General features: G+C 43.6%; 1 protein-coding gene across 1 annotated transcript; it reads left to right on the top strand.

Annotated features, from left to right (window-relative positions):
* The first annotated feature begins 3,299 nt into the window (after nt 1-3,299).
* On the top strand, nt 3,300-20,320 carry wu:fb16f03 (eukaryotic translation initiation factor 4 gamma 3). Its single transcript, XM_038291236.1, has 11 exons — nt 3,300-3,459; nt 3,547-3,773; nt 4,006-4,118; nt 4,358-4,530; nt 11,448-11,573; nt 11,969-12,050; nt 13,350-13,448; nt 13,655-13,795; nt 17,197-17,278; nt 17,372-17,518; nt 19,327-20,320. Exons 1-11 carry the CDS (start codon nt 3,314-3,316, stop codon nt 19,506-19,508), a joined length of 1,518 nt encoding a protein of 505 aa, XP_038147164.1. The 5' UTR covers nt 3,300-3,313; the 3' UTR covers nt 19,509-20,320.
* Nucleotides 20,321-21,312: the final 992 nt, after the last annotated feature.

Genomic DNA, 21,312 nt, shown 5'->3' with positions numbered 1-21,312 from the left:
AAAAGTTTTTTTTTTTCACTTGGGAGGGTCCCTTTCAGTCATTTTAAACACCAGCACCTTGAAACTTTGTCAGATGATAGAAAACATGTTGGTCTAACTTCGTTTAAAGCACAGAGAGTCTGAGTTAAATGGTGTTGCCGTGGCGCCATGGCGAAGTGAGGCGTTTCGCCATGAAAATACGATTGGCTCTCATTTCCTCATTAATAATCAGATCTGCACCAAAATCACAAGAGATGATCCTAGTCCAACTCCAAACAGGAATCCAGAGCAATATTTTGTGGGCGGGGCTTAATTTCACTACAGCGCCCCCTAGAAATAACAAACTTCAAACCACCAGCCCCAAGCCGTTTTTAGTCCAAGAATATTGAAACTTTGAACACATTTGCATCTCATCAGGCCCTAACTAAAAGCCTCTTGGAGCCATGGTCTAAACCCCACCGGAAGTCGGCCATTTTGAATTACATTTTACCCTGTTGTGAAATCACGGACCTGTTTTCAAAAAATTGTATGAAATCAGCCTTTTATCCAAATGAGCTAAAACTTTCAAAATACGTTCTTTACAAAGCCTGCTGTAAGCTGGTTACAAAAGCAAAGCGCTTCTTTAAAGTCCGTCACTCTGATTTTTCAAAAGTTTTTGTCTCGCCTAATAGTTGGTCAAGTGGACAGATAATGCCAGGAAATAATTCAGCCCCTAGCCATGCTCGTTCCTAGGATAATGAAATTTGGCATACATCTGTATGAGCTCTCCACCTACAAAAAGTTTCAATGGAGCCATGGTCTAAACCTCTCATGAAGTCGGCCATTTTGATTTAAACGGCACCCTTATGAAAATAGAATCACTCTGTTAAAATATTTCTAAAAAATCAGTCGTTTTCCCAAAAGAGCTAGGACTTTTGGAATATATTCCTCTAATCGCTACTTGTTTAATGGTAAGCACAGCATAGCTCTTCTTAAAAGTCCGTCACTCTGATTTTTCAAAAGTTTGTGTTAACAAGAAATTGTTGTATCTCAAAAAGTTTTATAGCAATCCTAGCCAAAATTGGAACAGTTATTTATCCTTTGATTATAGAAAAGACTGCCAAGTTTGGCGTGAATCTATGCATGTTTGAGCATCTTATGGGGTTTTCAACTGCCGCAGTATATGGCATTCAAGTTTAAAGATTTTTCTTTCTTTAAATTATTTAATAAATCATCTAAAAAAAATCTAGGACATGCAAGATGTGTTCCTTGACATTTGTGATTTTTTTCGGGATTTTATTGCAAACTATGGATTTTTAATTATTTTTTTTTGTTTTGAGTAGGGTGTATTACCGCTAACCGTGGAGTTTGGCAGTGCTGTTTCTCCATCTTTTGAACATATACTTTTGACCCACCACCTGAGATGGCCGCAGCATCTATCTCACAGATGAGATTCATCCCAGATATTATATTTTATCCCTAGTTTAACCCTTCCTGACCAAAGCTGTGGTTTTCTCCGGCTGGTCCAGAGGTGAAGCGTGGCGCCTTTTCCGCTGGCTGAGAAGGAGCAAGGGGGCGGCAAACTTCTAACTTGCTGAGCCTCGATTTAAGACATAAGGGGTCAAAAGCAATCAAAAGAGTTTTTGCTGTGACAAACCATGTGGGCGTGGCCAAGCATCAAAATCAGACTTTGCGCCATTAGAGTATGACTAAACTGCCTCAGGCCCTGCTTTTATTAAGGATTATTAAATTTGTATAGCCGAACACGATGCTCAAAAAAGTATATTGGAGCCATGGTCCACACCCAACAAGAAATGGGCCATTTTGGATCAAAGATACCATTTTCTTTTTTTAGGTCATGACATATCTGAGTGAAGGGCTCTTTTTTTTTGAGACATAGACTTCAAATTAACTTTACATGGACTATAGTCATAGCAAATTAAAAGTTATCAAAATTATTATTCTACATGGGAGCATGTGGGCGTGGCTAAGCATCAAACTGTTAACTCCAGTCATACAAAGCCATCATTTTATAACCTCAATATGGAAGGTCAACATAGTACCAGGAGGGGGAGGAGATGGAGGAGAAAGATGATGAGGATGAGGAGACGCAGTGAGAGCAGCTGCAGGAGGAGGAGCATGAGAAGCAGGAGGATGAGGAAGCTAAGAAGAAGCTACAGGAGGAAGAGTATGGGAAACAGTGGCAGCAGCAGAAGGAGCAAGAGGAGGATGAAGAGAATCAGCAGCAGGGTGATGAAGAAGATGACGAGAAGAAGCAGCAGGCATAAGCTGAAGAGCAGGAGCATAGGCTGGGAAGGAGCTTGGAGGTGGAGGTTGCTTGGTTCCCACGGTCGCAACATACCAGGCGGTGCGAGCTGCGAGGGCCGCTCAATGCCACTTGTGGCTTTAATTTCATTTGAATTAGCTTAAGCAGCGTTTATATTTTCTTTATAAATAAATTAACTTGCAAATTATGAGGGCAAGGCTTTTAAAGTTTAAATCTTCTGGCAAAGATAAAGTAAAGAAGATCCTGCAATTTATGGAAGTAAAGCAGAATAAAATCCAGCAAGATCAGTTATATGTCAATTAATTATCTGCCACATTCCCATGAAAATATCTGTCTTTGGAGGATGTGTTTTTTAACACCCCTAGTTCTCTCATTTTTATTCCAAATACAATTTATAATTTGAATCACAGGGCTATTTTTATCTCTATGGTTCAGTATTTTCTCAAGTAGCAACTTTAACTGCTATACTTTCCTGTCTTAAAAGGCAGAACTCTTCTAGTCTAAAAAAAATGAATTTGTTGAATGAATGTTTGAACCCCTTAGGGGCTTTAAAAAACAAAAATGCCTGTCTCTTTTTGCGCTTTATGAAACAAAGTACCCTATATTTTGTGGATGTACAGCTACATTTCTCATGTAAGTTAGCGTAGTTTTAACACAAACATTTATTTTTCATATTGCACCAGTACAGTTAATGAGCAACCTGTACTTGTGTGCTTGTTTGTTCTGTCTAAAATGTTTATTTTGGAATAAAGAGGTTAATATAAAAAATTTGTTTTGTCCGACTCATCGATTAATCGAAAAAATAATCGGCCGATTCATCGATTTTTAAAATAATCGTTAGTTGCAGCCCTAGCTGAGTTACATGCTCATATTATATTTGAGTTTTATAAATTTCCTTACTAAAGGCGAAATATCGGCTCGGGACTTGAAATCTGAACGGATTTGTGGTTAAAAGAAAGGATCAGGATCAGAGGCCTAAAATGCTGAACATGACATCCCTACTAAAAAACCCTGAAATTAAATCTTTTCTGTGTTAAACCGGAAAAAAAGTCTGCTTTTTTGTCATTCATGTTTTCTTCTTATTCCAATCTATCAGAACTATCTCGGACGGCTGGTATGAACCGTTTCTCTGCACTGCAGTCCACACCTTTACCTCAGCCTTCCAGCACCCCTCCACAGAACCCTGACTATGACTCCAGAAGAACTCTGGGAAGGTAGGACACCATCCCAAACGGATGATCTCCATAGTTCTAGTCACCTGTGTTCCCCTTCTTTATTGATTTATTTGCCTCTCCTCTCAGCAGTCGGAACAACTCGGTCCGGGAACGTAGTGAAAAGCCGCTGATCTCAGCCCAGCCTTCATCTCGACCCGGTCCGTTCGTCAGAGGCAGCAGTTCCAAAGAGCTGCTTGAAACTCCAAACCCAGAGGAGCTGAGGAGAGACCGGGAGCGAGAGGGAGCAGAACCCCGGAGGCCGAGCGTCGCCGAGGAAAAAGCTGAACCGGAGCGAAGCAAAGTCAGGGAACCAGGTCAGAACACTGAGAGCAAAAAAGGTTTTAAGATCTTATTTAAAATGTGCTGAACGATGACAGCAACTGATCTGTGTTTTTGTGGCCATGTAACTACAGTCTGTCTTTGTTCGTACCGCTTCCTGGTTCAAAGACGGCTCATTAAACTGATTCAGTTTATTGAATAAGATGTGAACGATGAGTTTTTATCAGAACAGACCCAGCATTGATCTGAATGTCACTCTTATTACAGTGAAACCCGAGCCAGTGCTTCAAAAGCCAGACAGACCTGCACGAACGGAGGAGGAGATCAAGATGAAGTCAAAGTCCATTATTGATGAGTTTCTGCACATAAACGATTACAAGGTAGTGATCTGTCAGACCTCAACAAGCTGCTGTCAGAAAGCTTCCCTCAAAGCATTTTAACCTTTAGGGATTTCAAGCCTGTAGTCCTGACAAGAGCTGTGTGACTCGGCATGTTTTTTTTTTCTGTAACAATTATTTAAATATTGATTTACCTTGTATTCAGATACCAGGTTCCAATGATCGTTATTTCTTCAGATGCTAATTGTCACGTTTCGTGATATGATCTTGTTTGTCTGCAGGAGGCTATCCAGTGTGTGGATGAGCTGGACTTGGGCCCTCAGTTGCACATCTTTGTGCGCATCGGGGTGGAGTCCACCCTGGAGCGCAGTCAGATCACACGGGACCACATGGGCCAACTCCTCTTCCAGCTGGTGAAGCAGGAGATTCTGCCTAAAGCCCAGTTGTACAGAGGGTCAGTCCACCTGCTGAGTGCTTGTTGCTTGAGAATGAGGCCAAAGCAGAACCGTTTCTGTAAATCAAGAAAATGACAGTTTTATTTATGAAAAAGAATATCACCATGTTTCAAGTCTCAAATTTAAAGAAAAAAGACCTGATGCAGGCAAATACATGTAAAAGATAACTTAATGAAGTCCTGCGTGTGTGTGAGCCAGCCTTGAAGCCACGGTTTTGTCTTGAAACATAATTAATAAATGTTTATTTTGTAAGGAAAAAAATAAGAAGTTTAAAGGATTAAGATTAAGTGTTTGAATTAAGGAGTACAATGACCTGCAAAAGTAAAAATTCTCTTTTTCTTACATTAATCACAATGGTTACAGCCATTAGCCAATCCTCTGATTGATGCTCTGCTTTGATATTTAGAAGAAATCACACAGTTTGAGGGTATTAAAGGACATAAGTGTAATAGAAACATGCATTTCAAGTTTATTTATAAAAAAAGAAAAAAACTGTAGGCCTTCATGTAAATTCAAACTCTTATTTTTAATCTCATTTTAATGGCGAACTGTTTATTTCTAAGCTTCGATGCCTGTTCTATTTCATCCCTACTGACCGCCAGAGGGCGGTGCTGAAAGCACTGAATGTTCCCTTCGGGCATGCGCAGTAGTGATGGGCTATCTGAAGCCAGGCTTCGAGGCTTGTACCGAGTAATAAGGGGGCGTGTCAATGAAGCCCCGCTTCGAGGCCTGTGTTGTCTTGTTGAAAACCACGTGACTGGCAACAAACGAGGCCTCGCATTGCATTGGTCACGTGACTGCTTCATTTTGCGTGTCGGTTTTCAAAATAAAAGCGCGATGAATCCTGTTGCTTTGTGGGTTGTAGTAGGTGGTTTGGTCTCAGCAGAACAGTTTTCATCAGCAGTGGTTGTAATGGAGCCGTCAAAAAAGAGAAAAACCTCTCATATGTGGGAGTATTATGAGATGACAGATCACAATCACAACCTGAAACAGTGAAAAAAGTCCTATTCCTAAATAAAAACAATTAAACCTAAAATCCAGAAATTTCTATATTTTCTTTTGTTTAATCAGGAGATGCATCAGAATCACACATCAAAACCAGACTAAAAGCCATTAGAAGAGGCAAACTCTATGTGTAACTTGATATTAAGAATCAGAACTAGAACTCCTAGGAAGAGATGATTTTAAACAAATTCTGTCTTTAAGGAAGCACGTTTCAAGCTCAAAGTACACAGAGTCTGCAGCAACAGTCACTCAGTTCTCAATACATTAAAGTAACACATATCTTCATTGTCTAATAAGTCCATGTCATAAAAGAAAACCTAACACCACCACTGATGGTCAAGGATTAGATTGGCTACAAATCATTTTAATCATTAAAACATGACAATTGAATAGGATTCTCCTCTTACTAAACACGAGTTTGATGAAAACTTTGTGACAATATTGCATTTCCTAATATTTGGAAGTATGATCCAACTGAGTAACAAGGCTGTTACAGTTTCACCAGCAGATGTCACTAGTGAGTGATGAATGAAGCATCGAGTAATGAACTTTTTTCAACACTTTGCGTTGGAAAGCTTCATTGCTTCATGACGCTTCACTTGCCCATCACTAATGCGCAGTTCGAGTAATTATACCAACAGAGTCACACCTGTGACACCGGATGACCACTCAGAAGCTATATAGCCTGGTGTCATCCTTTGCTCTGCTCCTTTTTTCTTCTCGCAAGCGGTTCGCTAACTTCCCCGTTGTCTGAAGCCCCTGTATCTTGACCGGAGTTGCGGTTATTCTCCGCCCTCCCAGGGCTGCAACGGGTCGATTCTGAGGAATACGGAAGGTAAGTGAGTTGTTTGCTGGTGATGGTAGCGTCCGCGCCCCCTCTCCCGGCTCACGACTTTAGCTTTTTACCTACAGCTTCGTGCTGTTTTGTTTCGAACTGGTGACGGCAGCGTTTTCGCCCCTACTCCCAGTGTGAATAACTTCACTGCCGAAGTTATATACGGCTAACGTAGTTAGCTTCTTTAGTTTGTTGGTGTTATACCTGGTGACGGCAGCGATTTTCGCCCCCTCTCCCAGTATATTCCCTACTTTTGCATCCTTTTTTTCACCGGTCTGCGCTGCTATAATTACTGACGGCCGCGGTTTTCGCCCCCTCTCCCAACCAAGTGTAGTCTACTTCGTTTGCCGAAGTTGGAGACGGCTAACGTTGTTAGCCTTTTGTGGTTTGTTTGCAGCCTTCTTCATCGGTCTGCTTAGTTATGAATGGTGACGGTAGCGGTTCTCGCCCCCTCTCCCAGTATCGGCTGCCTTGTGCTCGCAGCCTCTTTCGTTTCTCTGCTGTAATTGGTGACGGCTGCGTTTGCGCCCCCTCTCCCGATTTTCGATAACTTTCTGTTCTTTAAGCCTTGTCGGCCTTCGACATGGATGGCTCTCACAGCTGCATGGATTGTGGGGCTGCCCTGCAGGCAGAGGATGGCCACGACCTGTGCCCTACCTGCCTTGGACATGAGCACCTTTTGGAGGCGCTGTCTGAGAACCCCTGTATGAACTGCAGCTTTATGCCCCATGCAGTGAGGGTGGCCCGGTTGGCCCAGTTGTGCCCCCAGGAGGGCTCGGACCTTCCGCCCTCTGGGCAGGTGGTTCCCCCCAAGCGTTCTAAGCGCCGTGGTGGGACCACAGCATCTGTGCCCCTCCCCCGGAGGAAGCGGGCCAAACCTGACCAGGGCCTGTCCACAAGGGTGGAGCAGTTGTCAGCAGAGCTGGCAGAGATGAAGTCCTTGTTGCAGACACGGCAATCTGATCCCTCGCTCCCAGTGATTGGGCTCTCTTCCCCACCAATGCCCGAGCTGGTTGTAGAGGATGACGTTATCTCTCTGGCTGCTTCCGCTTCTCATTTTAGAGATGAGGAGGAGGCAGGGTCCTCTCAAGCCTCTGAGGCTGGTTCATTTTCATCTCAGAGTGCGGTTGGAGAGGCCGGTGACGGTTCCATGCGGGAGGTCATGTCTATGGCCCTGAAGCAGCTGCAGCTGGAACTCCCACAAGGATAGGCATCCAGCTCTGGCAGTGCTTTTTTCAGACGTGGAAGGGCTCCTACTCCTTTTTCTGTACCTCCATCAGAGGAGTACCTGAAGGAGTTACACGCCTGTTGGCGGGAACCGAGAGCGCTGTCGCGTCTCTCCTCGGATGGTCGTGTATTAGCTGCCATGCATGAGTCAGTGAAGGCCGGCCTGGACCGTATGCCAGGAATTGAACCAGCTGTTGCTTCACTGATTGTGTCACCAGATGAAGCCCTGCGTCCTGATGTCCGGTGCCCGCGGACTCAATGTCGGGTTACAGATGACCTCCTCTGTAAGGCGTACAATGCAGGAGCGCGTGCTGGCCGCCTTGGCAATTCCCTGGCGCACCTCATGTTTGCCCTGTCTGCATCTGTTCAGGACACTGGTGGTGCAAGTGCGGCGATTGGTTATAGTGACGCAGCACTGCAGGCCTTCGCGCTGATGACCAGAGAGCTTGGACGGGTCATGTCTTTCCTTGTTGAAGCTCGTTGACAGGTCTGGTTGGCACAGTCTCCTCTGACTGAAGCATGCCGTAGGACCCTCAGGGGTGTCCCGGTTGTACCAGGGGAGCTGTTTGGATCAGCTGCCTTGGAGGCGCTGGAACGGACTGCTCAGGCACGTCAGACTGCCACCTTAACCAATGGCTACAGGCTCCAGTTCCGACGGCGGCCCCCACTCTCACACCGGGTCAAGATGACTGTCATCACAGACCCGGTGAAATCTCAGGCAATAGACCAGGAGCTTTCCGCCCTCCTGGGCAAGGGGGCAATCGAGTCTGTAGATCCTCTGCGGCAACCCAGAGGCTACTACTCCACATACTTCCTTGTGGCCAAGAAGACCGGCGGTTTTCGCCCCATTTTAGATCTAAGGGGACTGAATCGGTACCTGAAGGTCCTTCCCTTCCACATGCTCACCATAACAGAGGTCCTTCAGACCATTGTGGCGGGAGATTGGTTTACATCAGTAGATCTGACAGACGCCTACTTTCATGTGCCTATTGCGGCAGAACATCGCCGTTTTCTCAGGTTCGCCTATCGGGGGCGCCATTGGCAATTCCGGGTGCTCCCATTCGGGCTCTCCCTTTCCCCGAGGGTGTTTACTCGATGCGTGAAAGCAGCCCTCTCTCCTCTACAGGCCTCCGGAGTCAGGATTCTGCCATACCTGGACGATTGGCTTCTTTGTGCTCCCTCTCAGGTAGCTGCCTCTCGGGATACGTCCCAGCTTCTACTTCATGTGTCACTGTTAGGCCTCAAAGTCAACTTGGCAAAGAGTTGTCTTGTTCCATCTCAGACAACCACCTTTCTTGGGATGCATCTGGACTCTGCTACCATGATGGCCCGTCCATCTGTTCACAGGGTGGACGACATACTCCAGCTTGTCCGTCGATTCAGACTGGGCAGGGAGTTTCCCTACATCATCTTCCTGCGAATGCTGGGCAAACTGACATCAGTCACTCGTGTCGTGCCCTTAGGGCTGCTCCTTCTGCGTCCTTTGCAGCGATGGCTCAACAGCTTTCGCCTAGACGTCAGGCTGCACAGGCATCGCAGGCTAATGGTGACCAGGAGCTGCCTCCATGCCCTAGCTCCTTGGCGAGACGGGACCCTTTTGTCCAGTGGTGTTCCAATGGGGCTAGTAGTGTGTCGAAGGGAGGTGGTCACCACAGATGCCAGCCTCATGGGCTGGGGTGCCGTGTGGCAACACAGAGCTGTTTGGGGTCTCTGGGACCCAAGGGAGCGCACCGAACACATAAATGTGCTGGAGCTGCGGGCTGTGCACATGGCCCTCAGGTGCCTTCTGCCCCACCTAGAGGGAAGGCACGTGCTGATTCGGACAGACAACACCTCTGTTGTTTATCATATAAACCACCAAGGTGGCACCAGGTCAGCACGTCTCTTGAAGGTGTCGAGGGATCTCCTGGAATGGGCGTTTCCCCGTCTGTGTACCCTGCGCGCAGCGTATCTGCCAGGACGGCAGAACCAGGTTGCGGACTCTCTATCCCGCCAGGCACCTGCTCCGGGAGAGTGGTCTCTTCACCGCGACGTAGTGCGCATAATCTGGAACCTCTTTGGGCAGGCAGAGGTAGATCTGTTCGCCACAGAGGAGTCGACCCATTGCCCCCTATGGTATTCCCTAACCGGGATGGCGGGCGCACTGGGCCAGGATGCATTGGCTCATCCATGGCCGCGGGTTCTCCTGTATGCCTTTCCACCCCTCTCACTGATTTGGCCGACTCTACGGAGGGTTCTCGAGCAGGGCCACAGGGTGTTGCTGGTAGCTCCGTTCTGGCCAGCGCGGCCGTGGTTCCCGCTGCTTTGGAGTCTGTGTCACGGTACTCCGTGGCGTCTTCCAGCAAGGAGGGATCTGCTGTCTCAGTTGGGGGGACAGATATGGCACCCCAACCCTCAACGTCTCCAGCTGTGGGCATGGCCCCTGGGAGGCTGACTGGGTGTTCAGACACCGTGAGACACACCGTATTGAGTGCTAGGGCTTCCTCCACTTGGCTGCAGTATGCTAACAGATGGCGCCTCTTTTCTCAGTGGTGCTCTGCCCACAACGAGAACCCGCTTTCCTGCTCGGTGCCCATTATTTTGGAGTTCCTCCAGTCTCTCCTTGATAAGGGCCGCTCTCCTTCGACCCTTAAAGTGTATGTTGCAGCAATTTCATGTCTTCACCGAACTGTTGACAACCGTACAGTTTGGCGCCATGAACTGGTTTCACTTTTTCTGCCTGGTGCTCGTAGGTTGTGCCAGCGGCCAGCCCCACGAGCCCCAGATTGGGATCTGCCATTAGTTCTCACAGCTCTGTGCCACCCTCCATTCGAGCCTTTGGCACAGGCAGAACTCAATTGGCTTTCCTGCAAGACTGCTTTCCTGATGGCTATCGTCTCAGCTAAGAGGGTCAGCGAGCTGCATGCTCTTTCTGTCAGCCCTAGGTGTATCAGGTGGAATCCAGATGGCTCTGGTGTTACCCTGTGGCCTAATACTGCGTTTGTGCCTAAGGTGTTCTCTCCTTTTCACCGTAACCGGCCATTGCGGCTGGCTCGGTTTCAGCCTCAATCTGGTACAACTGAGAATGAGTCTGAGTTGTTGTGCCCAGTAAGAGCGTTGGAGGCATACATTGCAGCCACCGCCAATCTGAGACGCTCGGACCAGCTTTTCCTATGCTATGGGGTTCCAAGGTTAGGCTGTCCTCTTTCTAAACAGCGTCTGTCCCATTGGATTGTGAGTGTCATCTGCCACGCCTACGTTGCAGGTCACTGCTCCCTGCCAGTCGGTGTGAGAGCACATTCCACCAGGAGCGTCACCGCTTCCTGGGCTGCTTTGAGAGGGGTTCCGCTGGAAGCTATATGTGCTGCTGCTTCATGGGCTTCCCCAACCACCTTCACCAGGTTCTACAGTGTCAATGTGGCTGCCCCTCATCCCCTGGGTCAGGTCCTTTTACAAGGTTATGCTGGGCCTCCTCTGTGAGGTATGTGCTCAGGATTCCTTGTGACATCGTTGGCATTAGTCATTCAGTGCTTTCAGCACCGCCCTCTGGCGGTCAGTAGGGATGACATAGAACGAAAGTTACGTATGTAACTACGGTTCTATGAATCCCGGATGACCGCCAGAGCTTCTCTGTCACTCAGAATCCTTGCTTTTGCGAGAAGATTCTGTAGGAGCAGAGCAAAGGATGACACCAGGCTATATAGCTTCTGAGTGGTCATCCGGTGTCACAGGTGTGACTCTGTTGGTATAATTACTCGAACTGCGCATGCCCGAAGGGAACATTCAGTGCTTTCAGCACCGCCCTCTGGCGGTCATCCGGGATTCATAGAACCGTAGTTACATACGTAACTTTCGTTTTCCGTCTCTCAGGTTTGCAGACACGCTGGAGCTGGCTGATGACATGGCCATCGACATTCCCCACATATGGCTGTACCTGGCCGAGCTGCTCAGCCCTTTGCTGAAGGACGGATGCTTCTCTATGAGAGAGCTCTTCAGGTATTCACAGTAGATCTGGTATGGTGGCCATCTTTAAACCTCTCATATATGACCACAGAGATCTAATGCTGCTTGCTATAAATCATTGTGCTTCACTAGAGCTTTTTTAGTTTCTGCATTTTCCTCAAATCCATCTCAGTGCTGCCCCAAGTGGTGGAATGTTGGTTATACCAATAACATTTTCCTCTCCCTGTGTTCACTCTCCATGCTTCAATAAATGTAAGCTACACTAGGTTAGCTTCCACTGTCTGTGTGCTCTTAACACTCAGGGTCTCTGACCACTGACATTTTTGAAAATTTTCTTTGAGTGCAGGGTTATGTTTTTTATGTCAAGTTAGATTTTAAAATTCAATAACACAGACATGGTAATTGAATTATCTCTTGTTTGTTTGTAGTGAATTAAGCAAACCTTTGCTTCCTGTTGGAAGAGCCGGGATCTTGATATCTGAAATACTGCACCTACTATGCAAACAAATGGTAAGCATTATTAGCTTCATTTATGGTTCTAATTTCTGTTACTGCCTAAATATATTTGTCATTTATTAATAAAACACCTACAGTTTTCTCCAATGCTGTCCTGCAGTCAAATGAGCTATTGAGATGTTAACTTGAATAGACAAGTTTCCATCCAGAGCTAAGGAGGGGCGCCATTTTTGTTGGTTTCTGCTAAGTGCTTCTGATGACATCTTGCTGATATAGTGTGGGAGAGAGAGTTAGAGATGTGGCTTAAACAACCACTTTAATGAATAAAGGTCATTAATGGCTGCCACTGTATGATCTGCCCCCTACTAAACGTAAAATGGCGATAGGGTGGCCGCTGCATGACCAGCTGGTCAGCTCAGCCCACAAGCTCCACCTCTGCATCCATAACTACTACCCAGCATTATGGCAGGAATCATTCAGACCTTGGTTGATCATCTGCCTTCACATTCACCAGATTGCAGCACTTTGTGTATCCACACACATCCAACTTTGCCACTGAGTACTGATAAGCTTCCAAGCTTTTCAGGTTTTATTTCAGTCTGCCGCCATCGACTCAGCACAGTACAAAATGTGATACCCGTTTGTCCTATTTTAATATCATAGCTGGTTAGGGAAGTGATAAACCATTTTCTTTTAAGAGAAATAGATAAGAATTTAAACTTTTTTGAGACATTTCTATCCAATGTAATTAAGCCCTGATCTTATTTACCCAGACGAAAGTAGCAGAAATGGCTTCGTGGTAAAAGTAAAAAAGAGAAGCTTGTTAACTTGTCTATAAACTTGCCATGAAATATATATATATCTATATATATATATATATATATATATATATATATATATATAGAGTTCTATATTGAACTGTTTGGCAGTTCTTAAAAAAAGCTTGTTTTCAGATGAACCGCATCAGTAAAGCCAGAAGACATTTATGGAAGCGAATCGTTACCATATTTAAACTTTAAAAGCATTTCCTGAAATGCTTTTTCATTTTCAAATTTTACATTTTAAATTGAATTTTGGTACGTATTTGCTTGGGTACATTTTGAAAAATCAATCTCAAATGTCTTTTTCTTCATTTTAATTAAGTAAAAGGATGAGCAGCGTTGAAGAAGGAAATTAAAAATGCAAATAGGATGATTGATTACTAATTTTATGTATGAGTCAATTAATGCAGCCACATTGTTAAAATGAAAAAAGCATTTCTGGAAATGCTTTTCAATTTGAAATATGGTAATGATTCGCTCCCATAGACATTGTACAGATAGAAATAATTGTTGTTGTGTTTTACCTCCTCAGAGCCATAGGAATGTGGGATCGTTGTGGAGGGAATGCGGCCTGAACTGGGCTGACCTTTTAGCCGAGGGGGAGGACGTCCAGGCTTTCATCTCACAGCAGGTTGGTGGTGGGATACCGAGCTCTGGCCTCTTAGCAGCAGATCAATCAGCTGCAGGAACACCTGTTTAACCTTTACCTGTGAATAGAGAATTTATTCAGGGAGTTTTTATTATTATTTTATTTTTTGATTATCTATGTCTCAAAGATTTTTCTTGAATCTCTGTCATCCTCATTGGGCCACTATCCTTTTGTTTCGTTACAAACAGAAATTCCAGTTCCTTCAACCAGAAGGTTCTGAGGAGGTGCAGACCAAAAGGATCTTGTCTCCTGAGGAGCTGAGTCAGAATATAGAGAAACTCCTCCTGGAGGACATGGCCAGTGATGAGCAGATCTTTGACTGGGTGGAGGTACGAACACAATCCCTTTCAAATCAAGTGGCCAAATATTCCCTTTTGTTCATTAATGTAGTGCCAGCACCAAATGTAATCTCAAGACCCTTGACTGGAATCCATTTTTGTTGAATCCTATAAAAATAAATCGTCAGATCTATCCAATACAAAGTAATCCAGTTTCTGATGACAGTGGGTGAAAATGATCGAACTAAAGCAGTGTATTTTCAAACAGGATTTGAATGTGTCACACTGCGCTGGCAAGACACAAATATTGATAATCGTACTCAGCTGCAGCTCAGACTATGACTACATGAAACCACACTATATCATAAATAGAATAGGCTTCCTCACTAGTTTATGACTACATGAAACCACTGGGCTTAAAAGTTTACAGCTCATGATATCCGTTCTTGCACTACACACTGGAAAAACAATCTAGAAATAAGTAAAAATTTCTTAAATTAAGTGTATTTACTCTTAATTTGAGTAGGTAAATGAGATGGTTTGTCAATGGAAAGATTTTTTTTCTCTTAAAATATGATAATTGGATAATATGCACTTTAAATAAGACAATGCAATTGTGTTTTCTTATTTTAAGTGTAAATTGTCTTATTCCACTGGCAAAATGTCTCTTTTACCTCCTTAATCTAAGAACAAATGCACTTATTTTAAGAAAAAATGACTTATCTAGATTTAGATTTTTTTCCAGTGTACGATGCTCTGATGGGACCTGACTGCTTACACTGTAAGACATCGGATTCAGCGACGAGAGATGGCACTGTTCAGACTCATCAGTCCACAAGCCTCCTATGTTTTTGTCAGAGAAGTAAAAGAATTCCCTTGTTTGCACAAGCAGTGTGTGAGGTTGAGGTAAATTCGCTCGTAGCTCACGATCACCTCACAAGGGAAGACTCAATAATAAAAAAAAAAAATTATTTTCACCGGAACCTTACAACTCCCAATGGGGAGGTGGTGATGAGAGGCTGATCACCCCCTCGTTGTCCCTGTACACCACACAAAACAGGACACACGATGAGGCTGAAACTCAGCCCGATCCAAAACATTCTGGCACGATGGGAGAATCGGTCCAAGAAAGTGTATGTAAGAAAGGAAAGACAAAGTTGTCCATCCAGCAATTACTGGACTGCATGATGGGTGATAAAACTCTTCATAGATTTGGAGACTAAAAGAGACGGCATGAGGAAAATGACTCCTGTCTGGTTACTGGAAAACAATAAGAAGACATCACCCATAGCAGCATCCTCTATGCACACTGCTAATGAAAACATCTGATAGTCTAATATGTCAATTCAAAAACCCTTAATTAAAGGAAAAATAAATGTTGCAGTAACTCATAAAGTTTGTTTTTTGTAACTAGTAGCTGTAAGCGTTGATAGCTGTAGGCAGGAAGGATCTTCTTTAACAGTCTGTGTTGCACCAGATCTGGAGAAGCCTCTGGCTCAAGACACTGTTGTTTAACAATCTGAAGAGGATTCTCACTGTTGTCCATAATGTTATTCACTTTATGAAGAATTCTAGAGTCTAGTTTATGATTGATTTTATTATGTTGTTTTTATGTGTTTTTATATGTCTTATTGTAATAATAATAATAATAATACATTTTATTTAACAGTGCCTTTCTTGACACTCAAGGTCACTTTACAAATAATACAAAAAAAAATAAATAAAAAGAGATGAAAATACAAAATACAGATACAGGAACATAAAAAAAAAACAAACAAAAAAAAACAATCATGGATAGGGAAAAGAGCAGTGTATTCATAGATAAGCGAGCTGGAACAGATGGGTTTTGAGTCTGGCTTTGAATAAGGGGAGAGAGTCAATACTGCGGAGGTCGGGAGGAAGTGAGTTCCAGAGCTGGGGAGCAGAGCGGCTGAAGATTCTGCTCCCCATGGTGACAAGTCGAGCTGGGGGTACAGTGAGGTGGATGGAGGAGGAGGATCTAAGGGAGCGGGAGGATGTGGCAATGTGAAGGAGGTCTGACAGATATGGAGGAGCAAGGTTATGGATGGCTTTGAAAGTATAGAGAAGGATTTTAAATTGAATTCTGAATTGAACTGGGAGCCAATGGAGTTGGTGAAGAACAGGGGAAATATGATGGAAGGAGGGGGTTCTGGTGATGACACGAGCAGCAGAGTTCTGAAGAAGTTGAAGTTTAAGGAGAGATTTATGAGGGAGGCCAAAAAGAAGAGAATTGCAATAATCAATACGGGAGGTGATGAGGCTGTGGATAAGGACAGAGGCAGTATGAGTGGTGAGGGAGGAACGGAGACGGTTAATGTTGCGAAGGTGGAAATATGCAGACCTGGTAATTTTATTTATGTGAGACTGAAAGGAGAGGGAGGAGTCGAGGATGACACCCAGACTCTTGACCTGAGGGGAGGGGGAGACTAAGGAGTTGTCAATGGGTAGTGAGAAACTTTTGATTTTTGATAGGGTGGATTTAGTGGCAACGAGGAGGAGTTCTGTTTTATCACTGCTGCCCCTTGGCCAGGTCTCTCTCAAAAAAGAGATTTTATCTCAAGGGACTTCCTGGTAAAATAAAGGTTAAATAAAAATAAATAAAATAAATTCTTCTTTGTGAAATCATCTCCAGAGTTTATAGAGGAGTTCCTAGAACAGAGCCGGCCTTCTTTATTAGCTTGATAATCTTTTTGAAGCCATTGGCTCTGCAGATTATGGAGGAAGGGAATCACACTCTCAACATGCTGGTGTATAGATGATACGTAGCGTCTTGCTGAATGCTGAAGGACCTTCAGGTCTGTTCCGTCCTTTCTTGTAGACGACTTTTTCAGAGTTTTTCTATTTTATAATGTGACAGTTGGTGAACTTTGGGCCACTGTGGATATCTCATTTTTTGTTTTAAAACCAGAGTTGGAATTATTTTATTGTGTAAAAAATAAAAATAAAAAATTGGAGTCGGTCGATGCATGCCTGGCATAAACCCGTTGGTAGAAATCTCAGCTGATTGCATGAAGTCATAGACTCTCAGAACAAGCATGGGGCAACAGTGGAAAGGAAGAGCTCCGTTTTAACAGGAACAATCCTGCAGCAGAACCAGGCTTGGTTTTAATTCAAATAGATACACTGGTGTAGGAGCCAATCAGTCTTGTATTTATAATTCTTTGAGCTATGGTATTCCATCATCCATATTTCCTCATGCGTTTTTTAGTTGTTTAATCTACCTTAAGGGTTGTTTTTTTTTGCTTTTTGAAGAGCCTCTACAAGGAATGCTTTGATTAAAAGTCACTCATTGCTTTTACAATGTATTAGCAGTGCTGTAAGCCTCAAACTTATTTCAAAGCTTATAGTCGGCAGTCTGATTAGCATCCCTTAGCAAGACCCTGAAGCCTAACAAGCTTACTGCATCTCATCTGAACTGTTTGACTTTCTAGGCAAACCTGAACGAGTCTCAGGCGAGCTCATCTCCCTTCCTGAGGGCTTTGATGACGGCTGTGTGTAAAGCAGCAGTAAAAGGTAAGCACTCCAACAGGAAGAGACACTTCTGTTAATTGCAGCATTAACACAGCTTTCTGTGGACCAACTCTGTCACTTGCGTTTGGCACACAGATGAGAACCCTAGCTGTCGCGTGGACACAGCCATCATCCAGAAGAGGTTGCCTGTTTTACTCAAGTACCTTAACTCAGACACTGAGCGACAGCTGCAAGCACTTTATGCACTTCAGGCGCTGATCGTTTCTCTAGATCAGCCTCCAAGTAAGTACTTCAACAAAGCAAATGCTCCCATGGTTTGGAATAAACAAATGATTACATAACAAGGGATAATCAGACAATATAAACATTGTAAAATATGTTAAATGTACAGTTTTCAGTTTTATGCTCAACAGGGATGAATGCAAACAGATAACTACCTCAGAAACTATAAGATAGGACTTGTATATTGACATTAGAAATATTAAACAGATATCTTTAGTTAAAGCTACAGTGTATAATAATTACAGGGATATACAGTCAGAAATGTAATATATTATACATAACTGTTTATCATCACCTATGAGCTCAGCCTCTTAACCTTAATATTTGCGTTGCCTTAGAATTCGTTATTTATAATTACATAGGAGCGGGTCTCGCAGCGCAGAGCCAACAAACTAACGATTGCGAGATCGCCCATTACAATAACATGCTGCGTGATGATGCTGTTACTCTCCAGTATACTTATTCAGCAACGTCCCTGACGTTTCACAGGTAATGATTCAGTAATTTTCTGGATATATACCTCGGTTACTTCTCTCCGGCTCCTTTGGAGATCTTCAAGCCTTTCCTCCTCTCCTCTAGTCACCCCACTGGCACCCCTCCCTCGCCTGGCCCTGGCTGCACGCCCACCCCGGCCTCTCTGCCCTCTTCCTCGCCCTCTTCCTCTCCCTCTTCCTCGCCTTGTAACCCCCGTGCCACAAACAAGACTTGGACTCTGTAAACGGGGAATATATATTCTTCCAGCGAACACAATCTCGCTGTTAAATAATGACTACAATTACTTTGTCTGTTTATATCACCATGCAAAGCAGCTCACCAAAACGTCACAACGATGTAGAAAAAATAACGGGTATATTTATTATCTTAAGTCTACATGAAATCTATACCCTACACAGACTAATGAAATACTATCTGTAAAATTATCTATGTAAACAAACCTCATCACTTGAGAAGGTAGGTGATTCCGACGTCGTGGAAGACATTTTGTCCCGTAACGCTCACCGTACTGTTGGGGGGGGAGAAGCGGTGGGGGGGAGACGTTCATGTTGCTGCGGTCTGCAGTCTGGACGTTAGATGTCGCTGAAAATTACACACTGTAGCTTTAAGGAAAGAGGAAAAAAATGTAACTTATTTTTGGAAAATGTTTGTTGTTTCATTGAATTTCCTAAAAGATAAAAATGTATTGACTGCAGATGGTTTGACATTAAGACCTTTAATCCAGAAATCTGAATTAAGACTAAAAGGTCCTCATTTTTACAAACCGGTTTATACCTTTCTGATACATTTGGGATTAAAGCAACACTGCAACTTTTATCCACTAGGGGCGCTAGACCAGTAACTTTCCAGTTTAGCCTCCCTAAAAGAACCATCAGCACTGCACTATTGCAAAAGGAAAATCAAACTTCCTTCATGTTTTGAATCAGATAACAGAGCCCTAGACCAGCAGTTAGAAGTTAAGGAGTTACTTGTAAAGAAAATGTCACATTCACCCCTCTAGATTAGATTGAACTTCATGGAATCAAAAATATATCTGATCAGGTAAATATTAAGGTCATATCTGTTTTGTAGCTCAGCAGCATCTTTTAGTTTAGCTCTGGTGTTCAAGGGGAGCTCAGGCTGCTGTTAGCGGAGCTCTGGGTCACATGACTCATCAGTGGCATAGACCTCTACAGTTTCATAGGAGAGTTTTAGAGAAACCGCACAGAGCATTGATAGACTCCAACTGCCTGAAAAAACATTTGATATATCCCAACTAAAGTTAATCAAATTTAAAATAAAATACTTTCAGCAGTGTCTCTGCTCCCTTGCAGACCTTCTCCGGATGTTCTTTGACTGTCTGTACGACGAGGACGTAATCTCGGAGGACGCTTTCTACAAGTGGGAGACGAGCAAGGACCCTGCCGAGCAGGACGGCAAAGGCGTTGCCCTCAAGTCCGTCACGGCTTTCTTCACCTGGCTGCGGGAAGCAGAGGAGGAGTCTGAGGACAATTGACGAGGGCGAATCCCGGGACACGGCGTTATGGAAGGGCATCCTAAACAGCAGAACAAATTTCTAAAATGGCTGCACGGACTGGGCGGCGTGTTTACGGCTGGAACTTCTTTTTTTTTTTTTTTTTTTTTCTCTCCGCCTGCGGTACAGTTCTGAAACATACCGCCATCTTCAGTTTGGATTCCAACGGTGGAAGCACTAAATACTGTATCATACATAGAAAATATTTTTGTTTTAAATTTTAACTTACTTTTTTTGTTACGTTTTTAAGAAGAGACTTAAAGATACATAGGTTCTGGACTCCTTAATTTATTATTTTTTTAAGGACTGCAAATATGAAAATTATTTAACATTTGCAGATGCTCACAGTGAGAACGCAACAACAGAAATAACAATATAATTATAATAACAAAATAATTGAGGTAAATATCCTCCCTGCTTTTCACTCTGGATGAGGACAGGGTAAGAGCGTCTTTATTTTAGGTTGAAGGCGAAGCAGAAAGGAGATAATAAACGAGAACTCATAACTCTGTGGTCAAAGGTCATCTCGTTATCACCAGGAAGCTAGTTCCCTCAGCCTCGACTCGGCCTGCGTTGGTATGAACTCAACCGCCTCAAGTGAGGTAAAATATGCATCCAGGTAAGAGATGCAAATCAGAACTGTTAATGCGCAGATGAACAAAGTGAAAAAGAACTAAAGTTCAGCATCCATCGCAAAGGCCAGGGTCGCTGCAAACAAGATGCTTGTAATTCTCATGACCTTCGGAGCAGATGAAAGCTTGTAAATACATTAAAGATAAAAAATGTATTTAAAAGGTTCTGATTCTTGTGACTTCTCTTTGTTGTGGGAGGTGTGGATATCCCTGCTGCATTCTGATTCTCCTGAGAAAAACTACATGACGAGGGTCCTATGAAAATATGAAATCTGTTCCAGTTTTAAAGTCTTATGAAATGGTGACACTTTTAACTCGGGCAACCTATAAACAAAAACTACATTCTTCAGTTTCCACTTAGTAATTAAATAAAAACAATTAAATGTATCCTTTTAAGAAAATCCTCACATTTAAATTTAAACCGATAGTGAAGGTTATCAGCATCTATAAAATAATTAGCTACTAAAAAAAAATGTGAAAGAGTAATATTTATCTTGCTCAAATGCAGGTTGTTTTTTGAACTCTAATCTTTTTGTAGTTTTTATTTTTATTTTGGACATTTATTGTCTGGGACAGATTGACATTGTAACCAGGATGCAGCTATTCTTTGTATTCCATCAGATTTCCTTATGAATTCATCATTAAACATCCTCTAAATATGCTGATAAGAATTCTCCGATTTCATATCGGCATCATTTAAGATATGGATGTCAGTTTAAAGCCCCATGTTACCACTGTGAACTGAGATATGACACAAAACAAGCAGCTTAAATGAATTTCTGCCATTGGGTGACTGGGCCAACACTTGGACATAGGGTTGGGAGTGCAGAGTAGTAAGAGTCTGCTGAGGTGGAGCAAGGATATAATTAATACTTGTTGGGTGTCGCTCCTGTTTGGAGAATTTTCTAAGGCCAGTCCAACTGGGAGGAGACCCTGTGGCAGACCCAGAACCTAGTGGAAACACTGGAATCCTGGCCTGGGAGGCGAAGCGATCCTCTGAAGGATGTTTGTGTTTAACTGTGTTAAGGTGAAATAACACGGGATTCTGTTGCTACATCACTTCCCTGGGATTCATTGATTCACAGAGAGAGGACCTAAGAAACGGGTATCCTGGCACCACAGGGGTGTTTATTCTCCGCCTCTGCAGCTCCAAC

This window comes from Cyprinodon tularosa, unplaced genomic scaffold (assembly GCF_016077235.1).
Source record: "Cyprinodon tularosa strain WSP-4 unplaced genomic scaffold, ASM1607723v1 ctg297, whole genome shotgun sequence".
NCBI classification, from domain to species: Eukaryota; Metazoa; Chordata; class Actinopteri; order Cyprinodontiformes; family Cyprinodontidae; genus Cyprinodon; species Cyprinodon tularosa.
Note: the sequence above shows the minus strand (reverse complement) of the source record. Positions and strands in the feature narration are given on the sequence as shown.

Bases quoted from the DNA above. Each gene is read 5' to 3' on its own strand.
- wu:fb16f03 (XM_038291236.1), top strand. From the start codon at position 3,314: ATGTTTTCTTCTTATTCCAATCTATCAGAACTATCTCGGACGGCTGGT. The intron at 3,460-3,546 runs GTAGGACACCAT...CTCTCCTCTCAG, and splicing joins TCCAGAAGAACTCTGGGAAG to CAGTCGGAACAACTCGGTCC. The intron at 4,531-11,447 runs GTCAGTCCACCT...TCCGTCTCTCAG, and splicing joins AAAGCCCAGTTGTACAGAGG to GTTTGCAGACACGCTGGAGC.